General features: G+C 32.7%; 1 protein-coding gene across 1 annotated transcript in view; it reads left to right on the plus strand.

Moving 5' to 3' along the window:
• LOC130891253 (LIM/homeobox protein Awh) overlaps nucleotides 1-18656 on the plus strand; it is a 60733-nt gene that overhangs the window by 39606 nt on the left and 2471 nt on the right. The window contains exons 2-4 of the mRNA XM_057795886.1: nucleotides 3749-3930; nucleotides 14732-14949; nucleotides 17364-17603. Coding sequence (XP_057651869.1) covers nucleotides 3749-3930; nucleotides 14732-14949; nucleotides 17364-17603 — 640 coding nt within the window. The remainder of the gene's footprint in view (nucleotides 1-3748; nucleotides 3931-14731; nucleotides 14950-17363; nucleotides 17604-18656) is intronic.

Raw genomic sequence — 18656 nt, forward strand, 5'->3', positions numbered from 1 at the left:
TCAAACTGCTTTCTAGAGAAAAAGATAATTTCAAAATATTACTAGACATCTTTTTCAAATCTGCAGTTACCAATTGCCAACGCTGGATATACTGGATACCATCTATCCTTATTGAATCAGAAATTAGGCTACCTAAGGAAGATGCACATAAGAATGACGCCTTTTTGTTTCTTTTACCAATGCTCCATACCTACTCAAATATGTATTGTCTATTTACCTATGCGATAACAACTGATATTTTATCCATTTTATCAGTTTTGCCTTTATGCCAGCGGCTCCTAAACTGTGCGCCGCGGCGCCTCGACGCGAGCTACTGCCAGGAATGCCGCTGTTGCCTACCAAAAAAACATACCAAAAATTTTGCGACTGTACGTTTTTGTCGTTGTAATCAATTTCATTTGAAGAAAGCGCGGCGCGGGGCAGTGATGGAGCGATGTGCTCGGGCCCTAAGACTACTAATCAGTGTTGCCAATGTAATTTGGCAATTTCGGCCACTTATCAAGAAAAAATTGTGTATTATGAAGATAGTAACAATCTTATTTAATATGTTAGGTAAGAATATATTGACACTTAACTATGAGAGACATTAAAAATATAATGTAATGCAATGCAAAATAGGTGCGCCGCTAAGCCAGGTTTGTACAGAAAGGGAGCCTAGGATTAAGAAAGTTTGGAGACCTCTGGCGTAAGCAGATTGTATTTTCCAATTATATTTGGCAACTGAATCATAATGCTTTTCTGTTGATGGGACATTTTCACGTTTGTGATTTCCATGGTTCCGCAATAAGTTGAAATCGTCCCTTCCTCTTACATCGGTGCTCTCCATTGCCGTTCTTTGGTAAGAAGTGATTCGATTCCGTGGTCTCAATCTGCCTACTCCTTGGAATTTTACCGAGGAAATGAAAAGCTGAAACAAAAAAATAAAATGATTAAAATAGAAAATAATATACTTACCATCAAGAACACTGTTGACACTAATACACACTCACTGCTGGTCTTGGGTGTTCTTGATCACCTATATTATAAATATTAAAACAAGAATAGAATCAAAATACAAAATTTTTTTTGACAAGAACGATTAATTTTCCTTGGTTTTCACATCTTAAATACGTAGCAATCATCAAATAAATTATTTGTAGTTGTATTAGAATTTATAAAGTAGAACTATAAATTTTACTTAAATTATTTAGGCCATTTATAGCTTTTTCGTTCTTATGAATGTAAACCATTTCTAAAAATTCTTTTTTTCGTGTATTAGATTCCATTCCAAGAATATTTATAATTGAATGCAGTTTTATTTTTTTTTTTTTTATCATATTGATGACCTCTTAGTCTATTTTCTAAATACTGAGATGTCTGCCCTATGTAGACAGCGTCACAATTAGTACAAGGCAATTGATATATAATATTTCTTTTTTGGGTGTTTTAGATTTTATACTTTATAATTGTTTTTGATTTTCGGTCTCTTCTGTTTTAAAATTAGTTTTTTGATAATAAAATAAAAACTTTTCTATTCTGATTTTATTCTTATTCTAATATTGATATAAATTAATATAAATACGCAAATTGTCAGTGTCAATATCATATTTTGATAAAGACTAAAAGAATTCTAAACATCTATTTTTATCTATCTTTCAGCAACTATTAAAAAAACTAATTTTAAAACAGAAGAAACATAAAATCAAAAACATTTAGAAGCATAAACATATCAAAAAGTCTAAGAAATTAAAGAAATTTATATGTATATTCGTTGTCGTATTTAGACCTACAGGTGGTTTGTATTAGATTTCTAACAGTACTATCACGTAAATACATTGTGATAAATATTGATAAATGGCTCAGACGACGTAATACTTAATATTGGCCATCTTTTTTGCTTCTTGCATGGTCGACAGCGATTTATTTCCGTAATTAATTAAGTCTTTATGGTGTACCAACAACATAGATCGAAGTGTTGGCGTTTATCGGAAACTGATTTATTACTATGATTACTTGAGTCTGTGGATAACTGCGAGGGTGTGTTACATTCGAATTACTTATTTCTTAATCTATTGCACGTTGATGTACTGAATCTAGTTGATTTTTGTATTATAATCACAGTTACATTACATTTATACAGGATGTATCAATCTTATGATAATATTTTCAAGATAAATCTCGGAATAGATGTATCTAAAGTTGAGATTTTGAAATTATCTCGAACTATACACAGTGTTGTATGATTTTACAAACCAAATATATGATTTTTCAAATGAAAACCCTATTGTAGTGTGGAGGGGGGGGGGGTTATAAAGGTTTTTGCCGCACTAAACTCTATATCTAAAAAGAAACACTAATTTTGCATCAATATCATTGGTACTTGTTAATATTTGATACTATAACAAGCAATATATTCGAAAATAGTCCAAATTATTCCAAGATTCCACAGTCCTAGGGATAACTCCAGACCTTACTGAAATCTAATAATTTGAGGCTAATATAACAATAGAAAAATACATTCCCTTGAAAAAACTATCTTCAATATAAAAATGTATGGGCTATGGGCTATGGGCAAGTGTTTCAGTATTTTCTCAGGTCGAAATGTCCATCTTTAGAATTTACCCATGGAATATGAATAACATTTTTAGATACCCTAGTAATTGTAAATAGGTTATAATTTTATGTATTCGAAAAAAAAAATATAAAAGAGTGATATTTACGAAATTAGCTGTAATGATTTAGAGGGAAAGTAAATTGGGCAAACTAGAAGGTCTGTTAATGACCGGTTGAAAGAGCATCTAGGTCTAGAAAATAGTTGAACATGCTGTCAATCATAACCATTAAAAAAGTATGATTAATATGAAACAACAGTTTAAATAGGAACAAATGGTCCATTCTTTGTAAATCTAATTTTAATTTATTAGCTAGGACTCGATGTAAAATTTCCCGACCGAAGTGGTTTTTCCGCTGGAGCTGTTTGTACATTTTATTTTTTCAAAACGGCATCACAGCAGTGTTACCTACATTTCATAGTTTTCTTTACAAAAGTGACTGGTTTTTAAATCGAATATTTTGAGTTTGTCGGATCACAAAATGGTGAATATGATTTGGATCGGTTACATTGAAATACGTAGAAAACTACATAGTAAATGAAAGAAAATAAATGTATTCCTAAGTATTCCAGAGGATTCGCATACTTATCATATCAACTCCATCAAGAGTTACATGACCGTGATTTTCGTCAGGATAATCTTTATTTATAATTTGGAAATAGGTGATAGGTATAACTGTTCAAACTGCTAAGTTTCTGACATATTTTGAATTCAAGAAGAAATGTTGAAAAAAAAAGTTTCGTTCCATTAGAACAATGTGCCTGTTCATCCATCCACTATCGTTGTAAAATGCTAAAATGCGTCAAGATTTATTAATTTATTATCCGCCTTATTCACCTGATCTAACTGTCTCAGACTACTATCTGTTCCCAAAGAGATTTCAGACAAATGAATAGTTGGTTGTAAACATAATTGCTTATTTTGCGGAACTTCCAAAAGATTTAGGATTGTTTGGAAAATTGTATGTAACAGATTATTTTAAATAATGAAATAATTTTATTATAGTGAAGTAACTTTTTCATTGAAACGCCACCTTTCGGTTAAGTCGTCGATGTACTTAAAATCATTTGAGAAAAATCAATTTTATATAAAAATATCAAAAATTTTCAAAATTTATGCCTGTCTTTCAATTTTCTAGCTTCTCTTTTTAATTTTAGACTGAGTACCGGATATGTTCGGCTTGTGGAGAACCTATCAGCGACAAATTTCTCTTAGAAGTATCTGGAAGGAGTTGGCACGCCAGGTGCCTGAGATGTTCGATATGTCAGCTACAACTGGATAGACAACCTTCATGTTTCATCAGGGATCGAGCTGTATATTGTAAAACGGATTATGCAAAGTGAGTAAATGAATATAATTAAGGGTGTCATTCATAAAATACCAAAAGTATTGTTGATGTTTCCTGAATGAACTCTAAAGTCCTTTAACCAGATCCGCGGATACAATACAAAAACTCATCGAGATTGTTTATTATTAATATTAAACTTGAACCGAAAGGATTTTTTCATCCATTATTTATTTTGTATAGGAATGCTTCGTGATTGACAGATAAGGTAAAATATAAGACTTGCTGCATATAAGAATCCAACCACACACACACACACAACACACACTCACATATACGAACAATAAAGGTAAGCATATTGTGTCCGCATGACTAGCACTTCTTGTACGAATTCATTTGTCATCCGGCTAGAGACAACAGTGACATCTGACCACCTCATCTTGCATATTATTCCCTATCAAAACTTTCGTATCTGGTTCCCATCAATCCCTCGATAGTTGGACGGACATTGTGTTCAGTTGAAACCGCGCGACGATACGAAAATAGTTTTTTGTTTGTCATCGGTCATTGAAAATATTATGGGATCAAGAAAAATAAATATTGTTATTAAATAACTTTTTTATCAGCCATCGGCTCTCGACATTTGTTACTTAAAGCTTAAAGCATAAAAGCTTCGTTAACAACTTTGCGGAAATGAAGAGCTTCAGGGGATTTTTTTATAACAAACAGTATTTACCAAAGCCGGAGGTGAAAAATAAGTTTGAGATTTAAGTAACTTAAGTCAAGAAGAAAAAAAACAAAAGTTACGTTATATTCTCGTTAATAAATACTGCTGAATCCTTATTTTTTCAATTTATTTAAATAATAACACTTAATTGATTTATATAATAATCAACCTTAAACATTCACTTCTTTATAACTACTTTTCTAATTTTTTTAAATTAACTGATTAGTTTTCTAGCCGCTAAACAAGCTCGGATTTATATCGAAAAAGACATTTCTAGAATTCTAGAGAGTAAACAAACAAAAGCCAATAAATAAACTTCCTAGGAATTAGTTCTTAGAAGATAATATAAAAAGCTTATCAATTTTTAAAATTTTAGAATTCCACCATAACAGGACAAGACTGGCTCCACAGTTTTTTCGTGGACGAGTTCGTAACATTATGTTTAACCAAAACAATTAAATAAAGCATCCCCGTACTCTGGTAAACGGGTTAAGTGTTTATTTTTCTATCTTACTCGGTAATTAATTTATGCTTATACTATATGAAAAATAAAATAAAAAAAAAAATTTAACAAATAATACTTCAATATCATATTATGAAAAAAATGTTCAATGTGGCCCCATTAAACTCGATTAGTTCGTTTAATCTTGTGTTAAAAGACTTTTTTGTTGTGTAACATATTTATCTATAATTAACCACGAAATTGAAGGGGTTTTTCATATTTTTTCAAAAATATAAGTTTTTTACATCGCCACTGATCCATTTCTACATCAAAACAATTATTATTCCTCACGCTAGAAACTGAATGCGTTGAGGCACGTCTACGTAGAAGATGAATGTCGTATATCAAGATATATGGTATTGACCAACACGCGGTGATTAAATACTTGCGTTTAAAAAAGTCAACATCAACGCATGTTTGATGGATACATAAAGGTAATATGCAATATTAACAAAAAAAATATACAAAAAAATATCCAAAAGTTATTATTTACTTATTTAACGGTTTAGATATTGAACCTTCATATTTTAGGCACAGAATTTTATCTTGATAATCATGACAATTTTTAAATACAGCTAATTTGAATTACATCTCTGTAATTAACTCTTTTCTGAGTCTTCTCACTATTCATGCATCGTCAAAAAACTGGATTAACTCAACATTGTTATTAAGTTGAAGTCATAGTCCATAACTCGTGGAAAATTTCACTATAAATAAATATAAATAATAAAAATAGTATCCACTTTCGGTCTCTGAAGACGATAACGCGAATCGCACATCATACAATGCAACTGTGAGTGCTCTTGTAGTCGTAGCAGTAAGCAGTGTACTCAAACTGTGAATTCTGAACAATTAAATGTAGAAATATGCGGTCTTCGCGGTTGTAATTGTCATCTACAATATAAGGTATACTTTTCGTAATAAATATGTTAGAGCATCTAATCACCTTATGTACTTCTGATCGACTTAAGATTTATTCATTTATTGTTGGGTCCTTAAGCCGCTCCTGCTTGGCTATAATGAAATTTTAAATTTCGGCGAAGGCGCATATTTTTTATACATTCCGGAATTCGTATGATCTCAAGTTCTTTTATAGCAAGCGATTTATTCGCATTTTTTCTTTTAAATGATTAATAGGAAGGTCTATTTATTAATTTGTTTTGTTCCTTTATGTTCAAGAAGTTTGGAGAATTATTTTGGGATATTTTTTATCCATAAATAAGGAGTTTTGTAGCGCAGTTTAATTCAGTTTACAATAAATAGTCGTAATGAACAGAACGAATTAGCAAAGTAATAATAATTTTATTTAGCTCACATAGTTGCACTCTTTAACAATATTTTATATAATATAATAGCAGAACCATTTCGTAGCGTAATTAGTAAAAAAATAGATAACATTTACCTTCGGGAGATCTCGTAAAAATAGACATCTGCCAGTATTGAACACCGCATTCAGTATTAGCGCAATCACGCTGATGACCCATACCTCGGTTATTATTCTGTGCTGATGGAATAAGAATATTTTTCATAACTTATAAAACAAAAGGATTGTATCTGAGATCGATCGTTTGGTATTTGAAACGTATACATGTTTCTATTGCAGCAAGATGACTTGTATTTCATTGGTAAAAGACCTCCGGGGAGATCGTAATTTAGTTATGGTTCTTTTGATAAAAATCGTACTCCTTTTGGTTCGTCGCATCAAATAGAAAAATTGAATAGTATAATGTGATTAATAAGAAAGTTTTATTGCTTAATCAATAAAAATATTTATGAACTACTTTTTATTAACAATTAACTTTTATTCTATTAATTCACTGACTGATAACTTTGTTTTGGGAAGGTGAAAGAGGCTTTCAGATACCAATGAGATACAACAGATTATTCAATAAATTCAAATGACTTTTCACCAGAAACTAGTTTGAAATATGATTGTTTAGCCACGAAATGAGTCCTGAAATATGGTCACAAACTCACTCTATATCACATCACATTTCATAGACTAAGGAATTTAAGATTAGTGCGATTTATTTTTGAAAATTGAAATATTGCAAACTTTCTTCACACAATAGCAATAAATTAGTATAGTAAATACATGAGTAAAGGCTTAAAGTGGTGCTTGGTGATTCATATATTTCTTCAATGGCAATTATTCTAACAATTCATTATTTCAGTATGGAGGCCGAAAATTATGGAAATTTAAAAATAAAATTTCAACCAGGAGCCGCCACTGACTTGTAACATGTTTAAATAGGCTTATTCTGACAATTTGATGTTTCAATGGCTTACCTTGTACTTGTATTTTTTTGTATGAGTGAATCAAATTGTTATTGATAACTGAATAAAAATGTTTTAAAATAAAATCAAAATAAATAAAAAAAGGTTGGTTTGAGCAGATTATTTTTGAGGTATAATCAGCTAAAGTAGTCATGAAGACGACGCCTTTAGAGACTCTATTGTAAAAAAAAATGTTTAATTCGTTGTGATATTGATCAATAATGAGGTCTTCCTCCATTTGGGATTTTAGGCATCAAGTAAGTACATAATTCAAGGGGAATTTCCTCAATTTCGGGGTGTGTGTTGATATGCTTCTAAATTTGGATGCCAAGACCTTGTAAAATGCCACTGCAATAAAATGTCTCTTCGAAGTTTGCCTATAAGAGATACCAAACTGAATACTTTAACACGTTTACTGCCAATGCAATTTTCCTAATTTTATTTAATCGCATTATATCATTAAAAATACTAATTTGAATACAAAGTTATGATTAAAAGGTATAGAAAATGTAAGCTTAAAAACTTTGTAGCTCATATTCAACGTGTTAAGAATTTGTTTATCGTGTCTACACCTGTAGATAATGTGGAGTGGACATTGCATCATAAGTAATTTTGTTAATCTTAATTTTTGGCGAAGGTGCCTATTGAACGGGTTTGGTTTCTGATCGAACATTGATGTTTATTTTTTACAATTTAAATTTTGAAAACTTGTTCCACATTAAGAATTAATGTTCAATCTAGTTTGTTATTATTAATAATAAAGGCAATAATGATGACAATATATGATTTTGTTGTGACAGACACTAATTGCTCCTGATAATGTATTGAAAAAAGTTATAAATAATATAAACTATTTTGGTCAATATTTATGTCTATTGAATAATACTAAGATATCTATATGCGATTTATATTTATATAACTGAAGTTAAAAAATGTTTAGACCACCCAAAGTTCAGTAAATAGTATGGTCGATTAATAATGTAATAGAGAGATGAAATTATCACTTGAAGTATTTCTTTTTCAAATGTTGACATTAAAAAAGATATAATAAACATTCCAGTGATGTTTTTTCACATTTTACAGTTTAAATGTAGCGTACAGTTCTGTACAGACGAACAGACATGAAAATGTTGAAAAAAAGCCATGATTATTTGTTGCTAGATCGACTATTAGACAAATAGTATATGATAGCTGTCTTCAACACCGTGTTGTACATAATATACTACTCACTGTCAAACAAAATGAAACAATGTCTGCACGATGAGTATGACGGATGATAACAGAAATAAGAAAAAAAATTTCGTGCAAGATTACCAACAATAGTTGATTCATAGATCCATCACTATGATGTAGAGATCAAAATAAGATTCTGAAAACGTAAATGTTAGTGAATTTACTGCAAAAAAGGGGCCACAGTTACAGGTGATTATTATGCAAATTTGGTTCCAAAAATACGTGACGTTATAAAAGATAAACGAGAAGAGACGTTGCGTTTTCTTTTACACGAGGTTAACGCACCCAGTCACAAGTCTTCATTGCAATAGACTAGGCATGGTTCGAATTAGTTGATGATCTGATATAGTACCCAACGAGTACTGGATGTTTCCAAAGATCAAATATCACTATTGCCTCCAGACAATGAAGTCTTTTGTATTTGAAATGCTAGAACATCGATGGGACAAATATTTAAACTTCAATAAAGACTACATTGGAAGAAATTGAGATATACAATAGAGAAATGAATTTTTATAGTTTGCGGAAGCCGTAATTTGTAAAATAATAATGCACACTTGCTTTTGGTTAGCTTAGATTTGTGAAACATGTCTTTGTAATATTTTTTATTGTTTTTTCATGTGTTTTGTTATGTGTTTGGAGTGTACTATATTTTGTAATAATATACTGTAAAGATATATTTTATTTTTGTTCTCAATTTCATTCACGAGTTGTCTAATCTTTGTGTCATCCACAATCACGAGCTGGGACATTGTAACAGAACTAAAAATTTTATGGTCGTCTCCAATTCCACGTATTATTAAAGTAATACCTAGGTTTCAAGATGTACATGAGGCTGTAGATATGAAAAATGTGGTAAAACATTTTTAGTGCGTAATCTTGTCACTTCAATTCTTAATCTCGTTTCTGACTCTCAACAACTGTCGAAAATAAAAGTAGTTGGGTCTTGAAGCAAAGTTCTATTTGCTGTTCTCCAATTTGAACAAATCGATTATAGAACAGTTCTCCAATTGGACCAGTTTTTTAGAATTTTACTGAATAGCAATCTCCTTGTATATAATATACGAGGTCTGGCTATTAAATAACGAGACTGGTTACGAAGAAGGGTTTTATAATAAAAATTATTCTACATTCGAATGCTCCCCTTCAATATACTCCGCTACCCTCGCCACACACCTTTCCATACGTTTTTTTCCATTGATCGAAGCAGTGCTGGAAGTCTTCTTTGGTGAGTGCCTTTAGAAGCTCTGATGTTTTTTGCTTTACCGCTTCCATCGACTCAAATCGGGTTCTTTTCAAAGCAGATCTTTTTCTAACCTTTCAAGGAAATCTGAGCAGACCCATTGACGCAAGAGCTTTTAATCAGAAGTCAGATTTTTTGGGACCAGCTTCGTTTATAGCCTCGGCAATCATCCGGATGCTCGTTCGATCATCTGCACGCACAATTTGATTGATTTTGGACACTGTTTCGGGAGTTGAAACAGTCACAGAGTGACCTGGGCGCTGGTCATCTTCAGTGCTCTCTCGGCCTTCACTAAAGCGCTTACACCACTCAAAAACACGCGCACGAGATAGAGAATAGTCCCCATAGGCCTCTTGCAACAATTTATAGCACTCAGTTGGAATTTTTTCAATTTCAATGAGAAATTTGAGTTTGATACGTTGCTCCTGTTTTTCTTCACACATGGTTTTCGGTACGAGAAAAAACACGTTCGTTTCAAATCGCTACTGCACAAATACGGTGTTTTGGTACGTGCATAGACAAGATATCTAGATACCCAACGCACTACTCGTTTTTTACTCCACCCGTCTAGGGCGCCCTCTAGGCGCGCAGTCTCGTTATTTAATAGCCAGACCTCGTACCTATATCAGTGAATTCAGTTGAGTAAACTCGTGAATGACTTGTTATCGCGTATTTAAATCAATCGACGCCCACTAAAATTGTAAAATGTTAATTAAACAATTACCAAATACTGGAATAAAACGGTAAACATGCTTTACGAGTCTCTGTCTTTCAAGAACACGGCCTTAAAACATTCCAAATTGAAGTTTAATGTTTTACGCTTGGAACTCGATGACACACTGGCGCTACTATACAAGCTCACTACCTGTTTTAAGCGAAAGACTGTAAATTAGAGGAATTAGAACGCTCATTAACAGATACAAGGAGATTGTCCCATGTAATTACCTCGGATTTTCTGATAATCTTGATGAATATATTCAAAGAAAATACGCTGACAAAAGCAGCGGTTTTTTGTTCACTAGTTTTTTTTATTTATTTTTAGACGGGCTCTGATTTATCTGAAAGACCACACGCATCTATGCCATATCGATTATTGATTTCAAATTTTAATTATATACTGCTCTTAATAATCAAAATCTAGAAATAACTTTATTCTACTGGTACAACTATCCTAGGATAGCACATAAGTTTACAAAATATCTCACAATTACTGGAAATTGTTTCAATTTCTTCATTCTTAGACCATTTTATGTGTTTTTACTGATAAATGGTCTGGATTCAAGGTCTTTTTTAATCATTTATGAATGTTATATACAAATTATTTCCAATGTGATGATTATAAGTCAATTATGTCGACTTTTGACCCGACAAAATAATACTTGCTACTGATAGTACCAGAAACAAAACTTCAAAAAACTAGTTTCACATATCAATTAAGTTGGAATCTCTAGGAACCGTTGGCGATATTCATACTGAATACACTATTTACACCAACCACTACATCAACACTCACAATTACACTGTCTGATGAGCGTTTCGATAACCAATAAGTTATCGTCTTCAGAGACTAAAGATAAACTAAAATCTAATGACTTGACTTACCTGTTTTCCCACCAATAAAACTTAATTCCAGCGGAAAAAAAACTCCTTGGCGGGAATCTTTACATTGATTCCTTGACTACTAAACTATAGAGTGAGCTATAAGGAATTGGCCTTTTGTCTAATAAGTTTTTGTAAGAGTTTTTTATAAAACAAAAGCGAAAGACTCGAATTCCTTCACCATTGAAGGCATAGTAAAAGTTATGCGTCCTTAAACGAAGCTTTTGGGATATGTAGCTCTTTTATTTTAATAAATTGGTTTTGTATTATTGACTAAACCATCGATGAAACTTTCTCACGGATTTCTATAACCTAGTGGCCAATATTTTTCGAAAAATCTCTCCTATTGTTTTTTGTTCGCCCAAGTTAAGTTCAATTTTACTTCCATTAACTTATACTCTTTTCCCTTATTGCCCCAAATTTTTTATATATTATGGACTAACTAACTGGCCTTTATCAAAATATAACCTGAAACTGATAACTCCGACGAGTATTAGATCAGTTGGTGCAGGGTGTTTAAAAAAAATGACCCCATTTCTAGGATAAGTAGAAAACAAAATAATTGGGATTCGCTTGATAACAAATTTTCGTAACGCCATCCGTATTCAAGATAAAGAGTGTAGGAGTCAAAAATTTGTACACGAATACTCATAAATTTATTTATATGTTGGTTTTGCGATAATACATATTTCGAGTCATTTATAGATTCTTCTCAATTTATGAATCAACGTCAAATCTTTATAAGATAAGCTAAAATACACCCCGTAGATGTATCTACTATTTAAATCCTTCGAAGAGAAGCAAATTAAGATCAAAAGAACTGCGACCCTCCGACTAACTCAAATTGCCGAATCGCCCCTGTTTGAAAATTGTAGGAAAGAGACGGTCCTTCAAATATATTTGCCGTTTGCAGCCCTTGTTGAATATTTAATTTACTTAAATTCACGCGGATGTATATTTGTAAAGCCAGGATATTTTTTACTTCAATATTTCCTTTTGGTATAAAATTACGTTAGTAGTTCATTGATTTACTCTTCTTTCTCGCGAAAAGGGGCTTACTTCAATTTTCATATTGTTAATTATAGGACATTACATTCTCTAATTATAGCTTTGTAAATATTATGCTTATTTAATTCATACCAAAATCATAAAAATAAATGTAACTCTTGGCATTAGAAGTAAAAATATATGATTATGCTTGATAAAATGAGGGGCCAATGAAATTCGTTTGGGGATGTTAATAAAGTCTCAAACAACATTTAAGAAAAAGTGACAGGTCTGTATTGGGCTGCATATCTAACGAATAATAACAATTACTCTTTTTCAACAATTCCTCGGCATCAAAGAGTTGTTTTTGTGGATAAAAGCACACATGTCAGGTGATTATATTTTATTATAAACGAAACATAAAATTGACATTGACAAGGATGTCAATGCAATTGTACCAACTAAAACTGATTATAACAATATCTCTTTGACAAGGATATCAATGCAGTTGTACCAATTCAAACTGTTTAACTTAATATTCAACAATAATAACAATATTTCTTTGAGTTTGGAAATAATAAAATATTTCAAACAATACCACGTTTCGATTTTAAAACGTTGTTTTACATACGTTGTCACGTATTTCAAATAAACAAAATAGGTTATGAACAGAGAGTATTCGACCTCCCTGTCCAAACACACAGGTCAGGAGTGAGCCTTTTTGTAATGATAAAAAAAGGATAACAAGTTAATAAATCAAGTCTGTTTTCTCTTAACCATTTAAAAAAGTGTCTTTATTCATTCAGTATAAGGCGTTTGTTAGGAATATGATGGCATTCTAGAGGCAACTCACATACGATTCGCTGTAGTGCTTTTGAAGTTTTAGGCATTTGGGAAATTGTTCGATTTCTCGGATTACAATAGAAAGTTCAAATGATTTTGTCATCAAACATATTTGTTATTTACTTTTCTCAGTTTGTATTGTTTTGCAATAGAAATAAATATTATTGAGAATATAGTTCATTATTGTCGGTTTTGGGTTAATTTGAAAATATGTATATAACTGGCCGGAAAGTGATAAAAACAACTGCGTAATTTCCTACACTCTCCTATTGCCACTCGTGTGCTAAATATCACTTTTCGTACTCGTTCTGTAATATATTATAACAACAGCATATGAGGGTTGCTACTTAAGTTTTGAAATAGACAAATAAAAACTAATTGAATATTGGAATATTCTCAATTAATTCGATGTTTAGACTTTCCAAAACTTTATTGTTTGTCGTGGTGGAGAATGATTCGACTTCTGTGATTAGTTTCTCTGATTTTTTAACCACCCACTGCTGAATTACCATTCATAATTGAACGTATGCCGAAAAAGCAGCAGCTTCGAATTGCTTCATGCGCGAACAACTTTTGTTGGATTTGGCCCGTCTTGAAAGACCTATATAGTCGATTTTTGTTTAATTCTGATTCATATGCATAGATCCATGATTCGCCGTCTGCCAATATCTTAGAAACGTCTTCTGAAGCAGCGCGATTAAATTTTTTCAGCATTTCATTGCATCAATCGACACGAGTATTCAACGCGAACGCTCTTTTTGATAGCCACTTATTTATGCAATATTAAATGTCTGCGAGTGTGCTTCATTTTCACGGTATGTCACATGGCAATCTTGCAATAGCGGTTTACGCACAGCATCGACATTTTAGGGCACAACAGCCGATTTTGGACGATCTTCACGAAATTCGTCCCGTAGCGAAGTGCGAACACGATTGAATTCGAAACACCAGTGAAGCACAGTAGCTCGAAATGGTGTTTTAACACTAAATATTGAGGCGATTTCATCAGTACACTGCTATTGGTTTAATCCGCGTCGAAAATCATCAAACGAAAATCCTATTTTTTGACCAATATTAATATTTGAAGTATCTGTAAACATCACAAATAGCACTCGTATGATAACAAGTTTCTCAACACTTAGTAGCAACTTTCATATTACGTTATATATACGCAAAATAAACACATACACTATGTAGCAAACTTTTATAGATCGACAGAAATATACATAGTGTCCCTACAAAATACAGGAGAAATAACTTTCAAAAACAGTGGTAAAATCATCAACTTCGAATTCAAGAGGGACGTAGTTTATCATAACACTTGTATACTTTAAATCACTCCTCTACCCTACCCGCTTAAAAAATTAAAATTGTAGCGGTGACGAATGATACCTCAAACGTATGCAGTTATCGCCTCTATTAAATATACATTCCTTTGTTTCAGGAGTTTTGGAGCAAAATGCTCTATTTGCACGAGAGGAATATCTTCCAGTGATTGGGTTCGTAAAGCTAGAGACCACGTTTACCACTTGGCGTGTTTCGCTTGTGCCGCATGTCATAGGCAACTGTCCACTGGAGAGGAATTTGCATTGCACGAAGAAAGGGTTTTATGTAAAGCACATTATCTGGAAATTCTTGATGGAGGGACTACTTCTTCTGACGGTAATGATTTTAGTTAAGTTTCTGTGACTAAATTATAATAGCGTGAATTCTATTTGAGTATAATATTTCAAAATGCTTACAATAAATTTATTTCACTCAGTGTATCGTCAATATTGTTGCTGAAAAATTAGTTTAAAAGCGTTCCGATCCGGCACCCTTTCCGTAATGGTTTGGGGGGAAGCGGCTCCAGAGAAGAAACATACGCATTTTCCGAGGAACAAAATATAATTTTTTGGATGTTTTGGAGAGATTTTGTTGGAAAATTTTTCACGATGATGTGACATTTCAATTGAAAGTGTAATTACCGAGAAAATGAGAAAAAGGATTCCAATTGGATGTTGTTTGTTGGTTTGTACTCCAAGTTTATTAGCATCCATTATGATTGGGTGTGAAGTAATTGAAATACAATACAATTCTGATATATGTTATAGACAACCACAGAAGAATGTGAGATATTCAGAAAAAAGGAGATTAAGAAAAAGTTCTGTACATACGAGGATGTATTGATATCTAGTTAGCCTATACCAGTTCCATGCGTAAACAAAATATTGCGTTACCATAGCAACGAACAATAACTTATTAGAAGTGTCAGTGTAAAGTTTGACGTCAAAAAAGTAAACCAGAGTAAAGCAGTAAATTAAAAGAAAAAAGATGTCAACCGAAATTGTGAAAATCGAAAAATTGGAGTATCGAGCCATCATGAAGTACCTGTATTTACAAGGGTTAAGAGGTAAGCAGATTTACGAAGATATGCTTAATACCCTTGGTGATCGATGTCCTAAGTATGCGACCGTGAAAAATTGGACTGCAAGCTACAAAAGAAGTAAATTTTCCATTGAAGTTGATAACCGATCGGGAAGGCCAGTTTCTGTGTCAGACCCCGAAAATATCGATGCAGTTCATGACATGATTTTATTAGACCGTCGAATTGGGCTAAAACGGATATCTGAAGCACTGAATATTTCATACGAACGCATTGATCATATAGTTCACGTTAATTTGGACATGAGAAAAATTGCTGCACAATGGATCCCTAAATGTTTGAATGTTGACCAAAAGCGTGCAAGGGTAGAAGCATCGCATTCGATCTGTGCTCGATTTGAAAACGATGTAGACTTCTTAAACCGAATTGTTACTATGGATGAGTACACAAGTCTCATTGTGTACATTTCTACGATCCAGAAACAAAGCAACAATCGATAGAATGGCGACACTCTGGTTCTCCAAGACCTAAGAAGTTTCGTGTCCAAAAATCTGCTGAAAAAGTTCTTGCTTCAGTTTTTGGGATTTCCATGGAGTAATCATGATTGATTTTTTGGATAAAGGTAGAACAATAACTGGAGATCACTATTATATTTTGTTTTTGTAGGACAACGCCCCTGCACACAAATCTCATGTTGCCCTGCAAAAAATTCGTGATTTGGGTTTGAATTACTAGAAAACCCCCCTTATTCACCAGATTTGGCTCCGTCCGACTATCATCTCTTTCCTCAACTGAAAAAAAGTTTAAAAAGTCGTAAATTTTCTTTTTCTGAAAGGTCTAGAGACGTTACAAGTTCACTGTAATAAATGTATCCAATTAAGAGAAGAATATGTTGAGTAATAAAATATTTTGACATTGAAATTTTGTTTGGTTCTATAGGAGGCTAAGAATTATTCAATATATCCTCGTATAAAAAATTTCTCACGGAGAGTTCATGTAAAAGAAGTTAACCGACTACGCCAAACAAACAATGTCATGAATACAGATGGACCACGACCAGCAGTAAAAAAGAACAAAGAAGAGGAAACACCTATTTGACATTGTGCCAATCCGGGTAGGGACAATTTTAGCAATTGAATCCACTGACTAGAGTCGTTTTTATTTGTAATGAAACGACTAAAGATTTCCTAGAGTCTTTGAAAAACACACACTCAACCTGAACGAAGGAGAACGAACAGAAGAGAAGACTGGCAGCGTGTTAGTGGTTGGATGGAAGCTCTTCCCAGAATTTACCATTGTTTGAGAGGCGACTTTGAACCATGTGTGTGTCTGTATGTGTATCTATTTTTTACGTTTTGGTAAACGTATAATCATAGCTTGATGTTCTGCTTGGTATGTCAGACTAGGATCATTTCCCATACAAATAAAAAAACCCTCTATTTCTTTTTTATTTAAACCAAGATATTAAAATTTAAAAATATTATTTCGCTAAAAACATCACACAAATACATTATGAATTACATTTTCACAAAAATCGATTTACTAAATTTATTTATTGAAAAAATAGTTTCTTATTTTAATTTTCGTAAATCATACTCAATATTAAAAGCAAAACATTCTTTACAAATTCACTATGATACGAAGAAACGATCAAAACATCACGGCGGTATGAATTTTTGCTTGATCCGTTGGTTTCTTTTCTTATTTTTAGATGGTTGTGATGGAGAGGGATACCACAAAAACAAAGCGAAACGCGTACGAACCACTTTCACCGAAGAACAGTTACAAGTTTTGCAGGCGAACTTTCAATTAGATTCGAATCCCGATGGTCAAGACTTAGAGAGAATTGCTCAAATAACAGGATTAAGCAAACGAGTGACACAAGTTTGGTTTCAAAATTCCCGAGCTCGACAAAAGAAACATATGCATACGGGAAAAGTCAAAAGTCAAAGTAAGTATTAGGAAACTACATTGAGATTAATAATATAACTCAAGCGGACTTAACAACACAGTTATAAGTGGATATAAGGTATACATGGTGTTTGTTTATTAGATTCCCAATGTGATTCAGACGAAGCTACTTTTGTTCCATGTAACTATCAAAAGCCAGTCTTTTTATAAAAGAAACTGTACCTATGGAAAAAAAAAGAAATGGTGTAGTGGATTCATTTCATCAACGGTATTATCGATTAAGGAAAACATATCAAACAAAACATTTAGTTATGTTTCGCTTGTCTGGTATGAAAAGGGCGTCCTACGAGGGTTGCTACTTAAGTTGTGAGATATGGCAACACTGATGTGAATATGTCAATCAATTTTTAATGGCGAACGCACACAGAATGTGTTGTCTTACGAGTGCTATTTGACTTGTTTACAGATTCTTGAGACATTCATCTTTGTGAAACAATGGAATCAAATCACATTTTCGTGCGATGATTTTCTATGATTTTCGACGCGGATTAAACCATTAACAGTGTGCCGATCAACTCGCTTCGACTTTTGGTGACGAAGCACCAACTCGAGCAACCGTGTTTCGCTGATTTTCCGAATTAATTCGTGATCGCGCCTCTCTACAGGATGAATTTTGTGAAGGTCGACCAATATCGGTTGTTGTGCCAGAAAACATCGATGCTATGCGTAAACTGATAATACAAAATCGTCATGTGACATACCGTGATATACTTGAGGCATACTTGAGCCTTAGTTCCACTCGCATACATTCAATATTGCATGAGCAGATTTGTTCCCTTGGTTACCGCATAATTTGACAATCGCTCAAAAAACAGCTGGTGTCGATACAAAAATAGTAGGTACAAAGAAATGGTAAAAAAGCACTACTTGTATAATTCGCTGGTTACTTTTCTAATTAGCTCTGTTCACCATGACTATTTATTTAAAACTGACTCTCGCTATTAAACAAGCTCGAATATATATCAGAATGGACATTTCCAGAATTCTAGAAAGTAAACGAAAAACAAATAAATAAAAAGACCTTCCTAGAAAT

This window comes from Diorhabda carinulata, chromosome 3 (assembly GCF_026250575.1).
Source record: "Diorhabda carinulata isolate Delta chromosome 3, icDioCari1.1, whole genome shotgun sequence".
NCBI lineage: Eukaryota > Metazoa > Arthropoda > Insecta > Coleoptera > Chrysomelidae > Diorhabda > Diorhabda carinulata.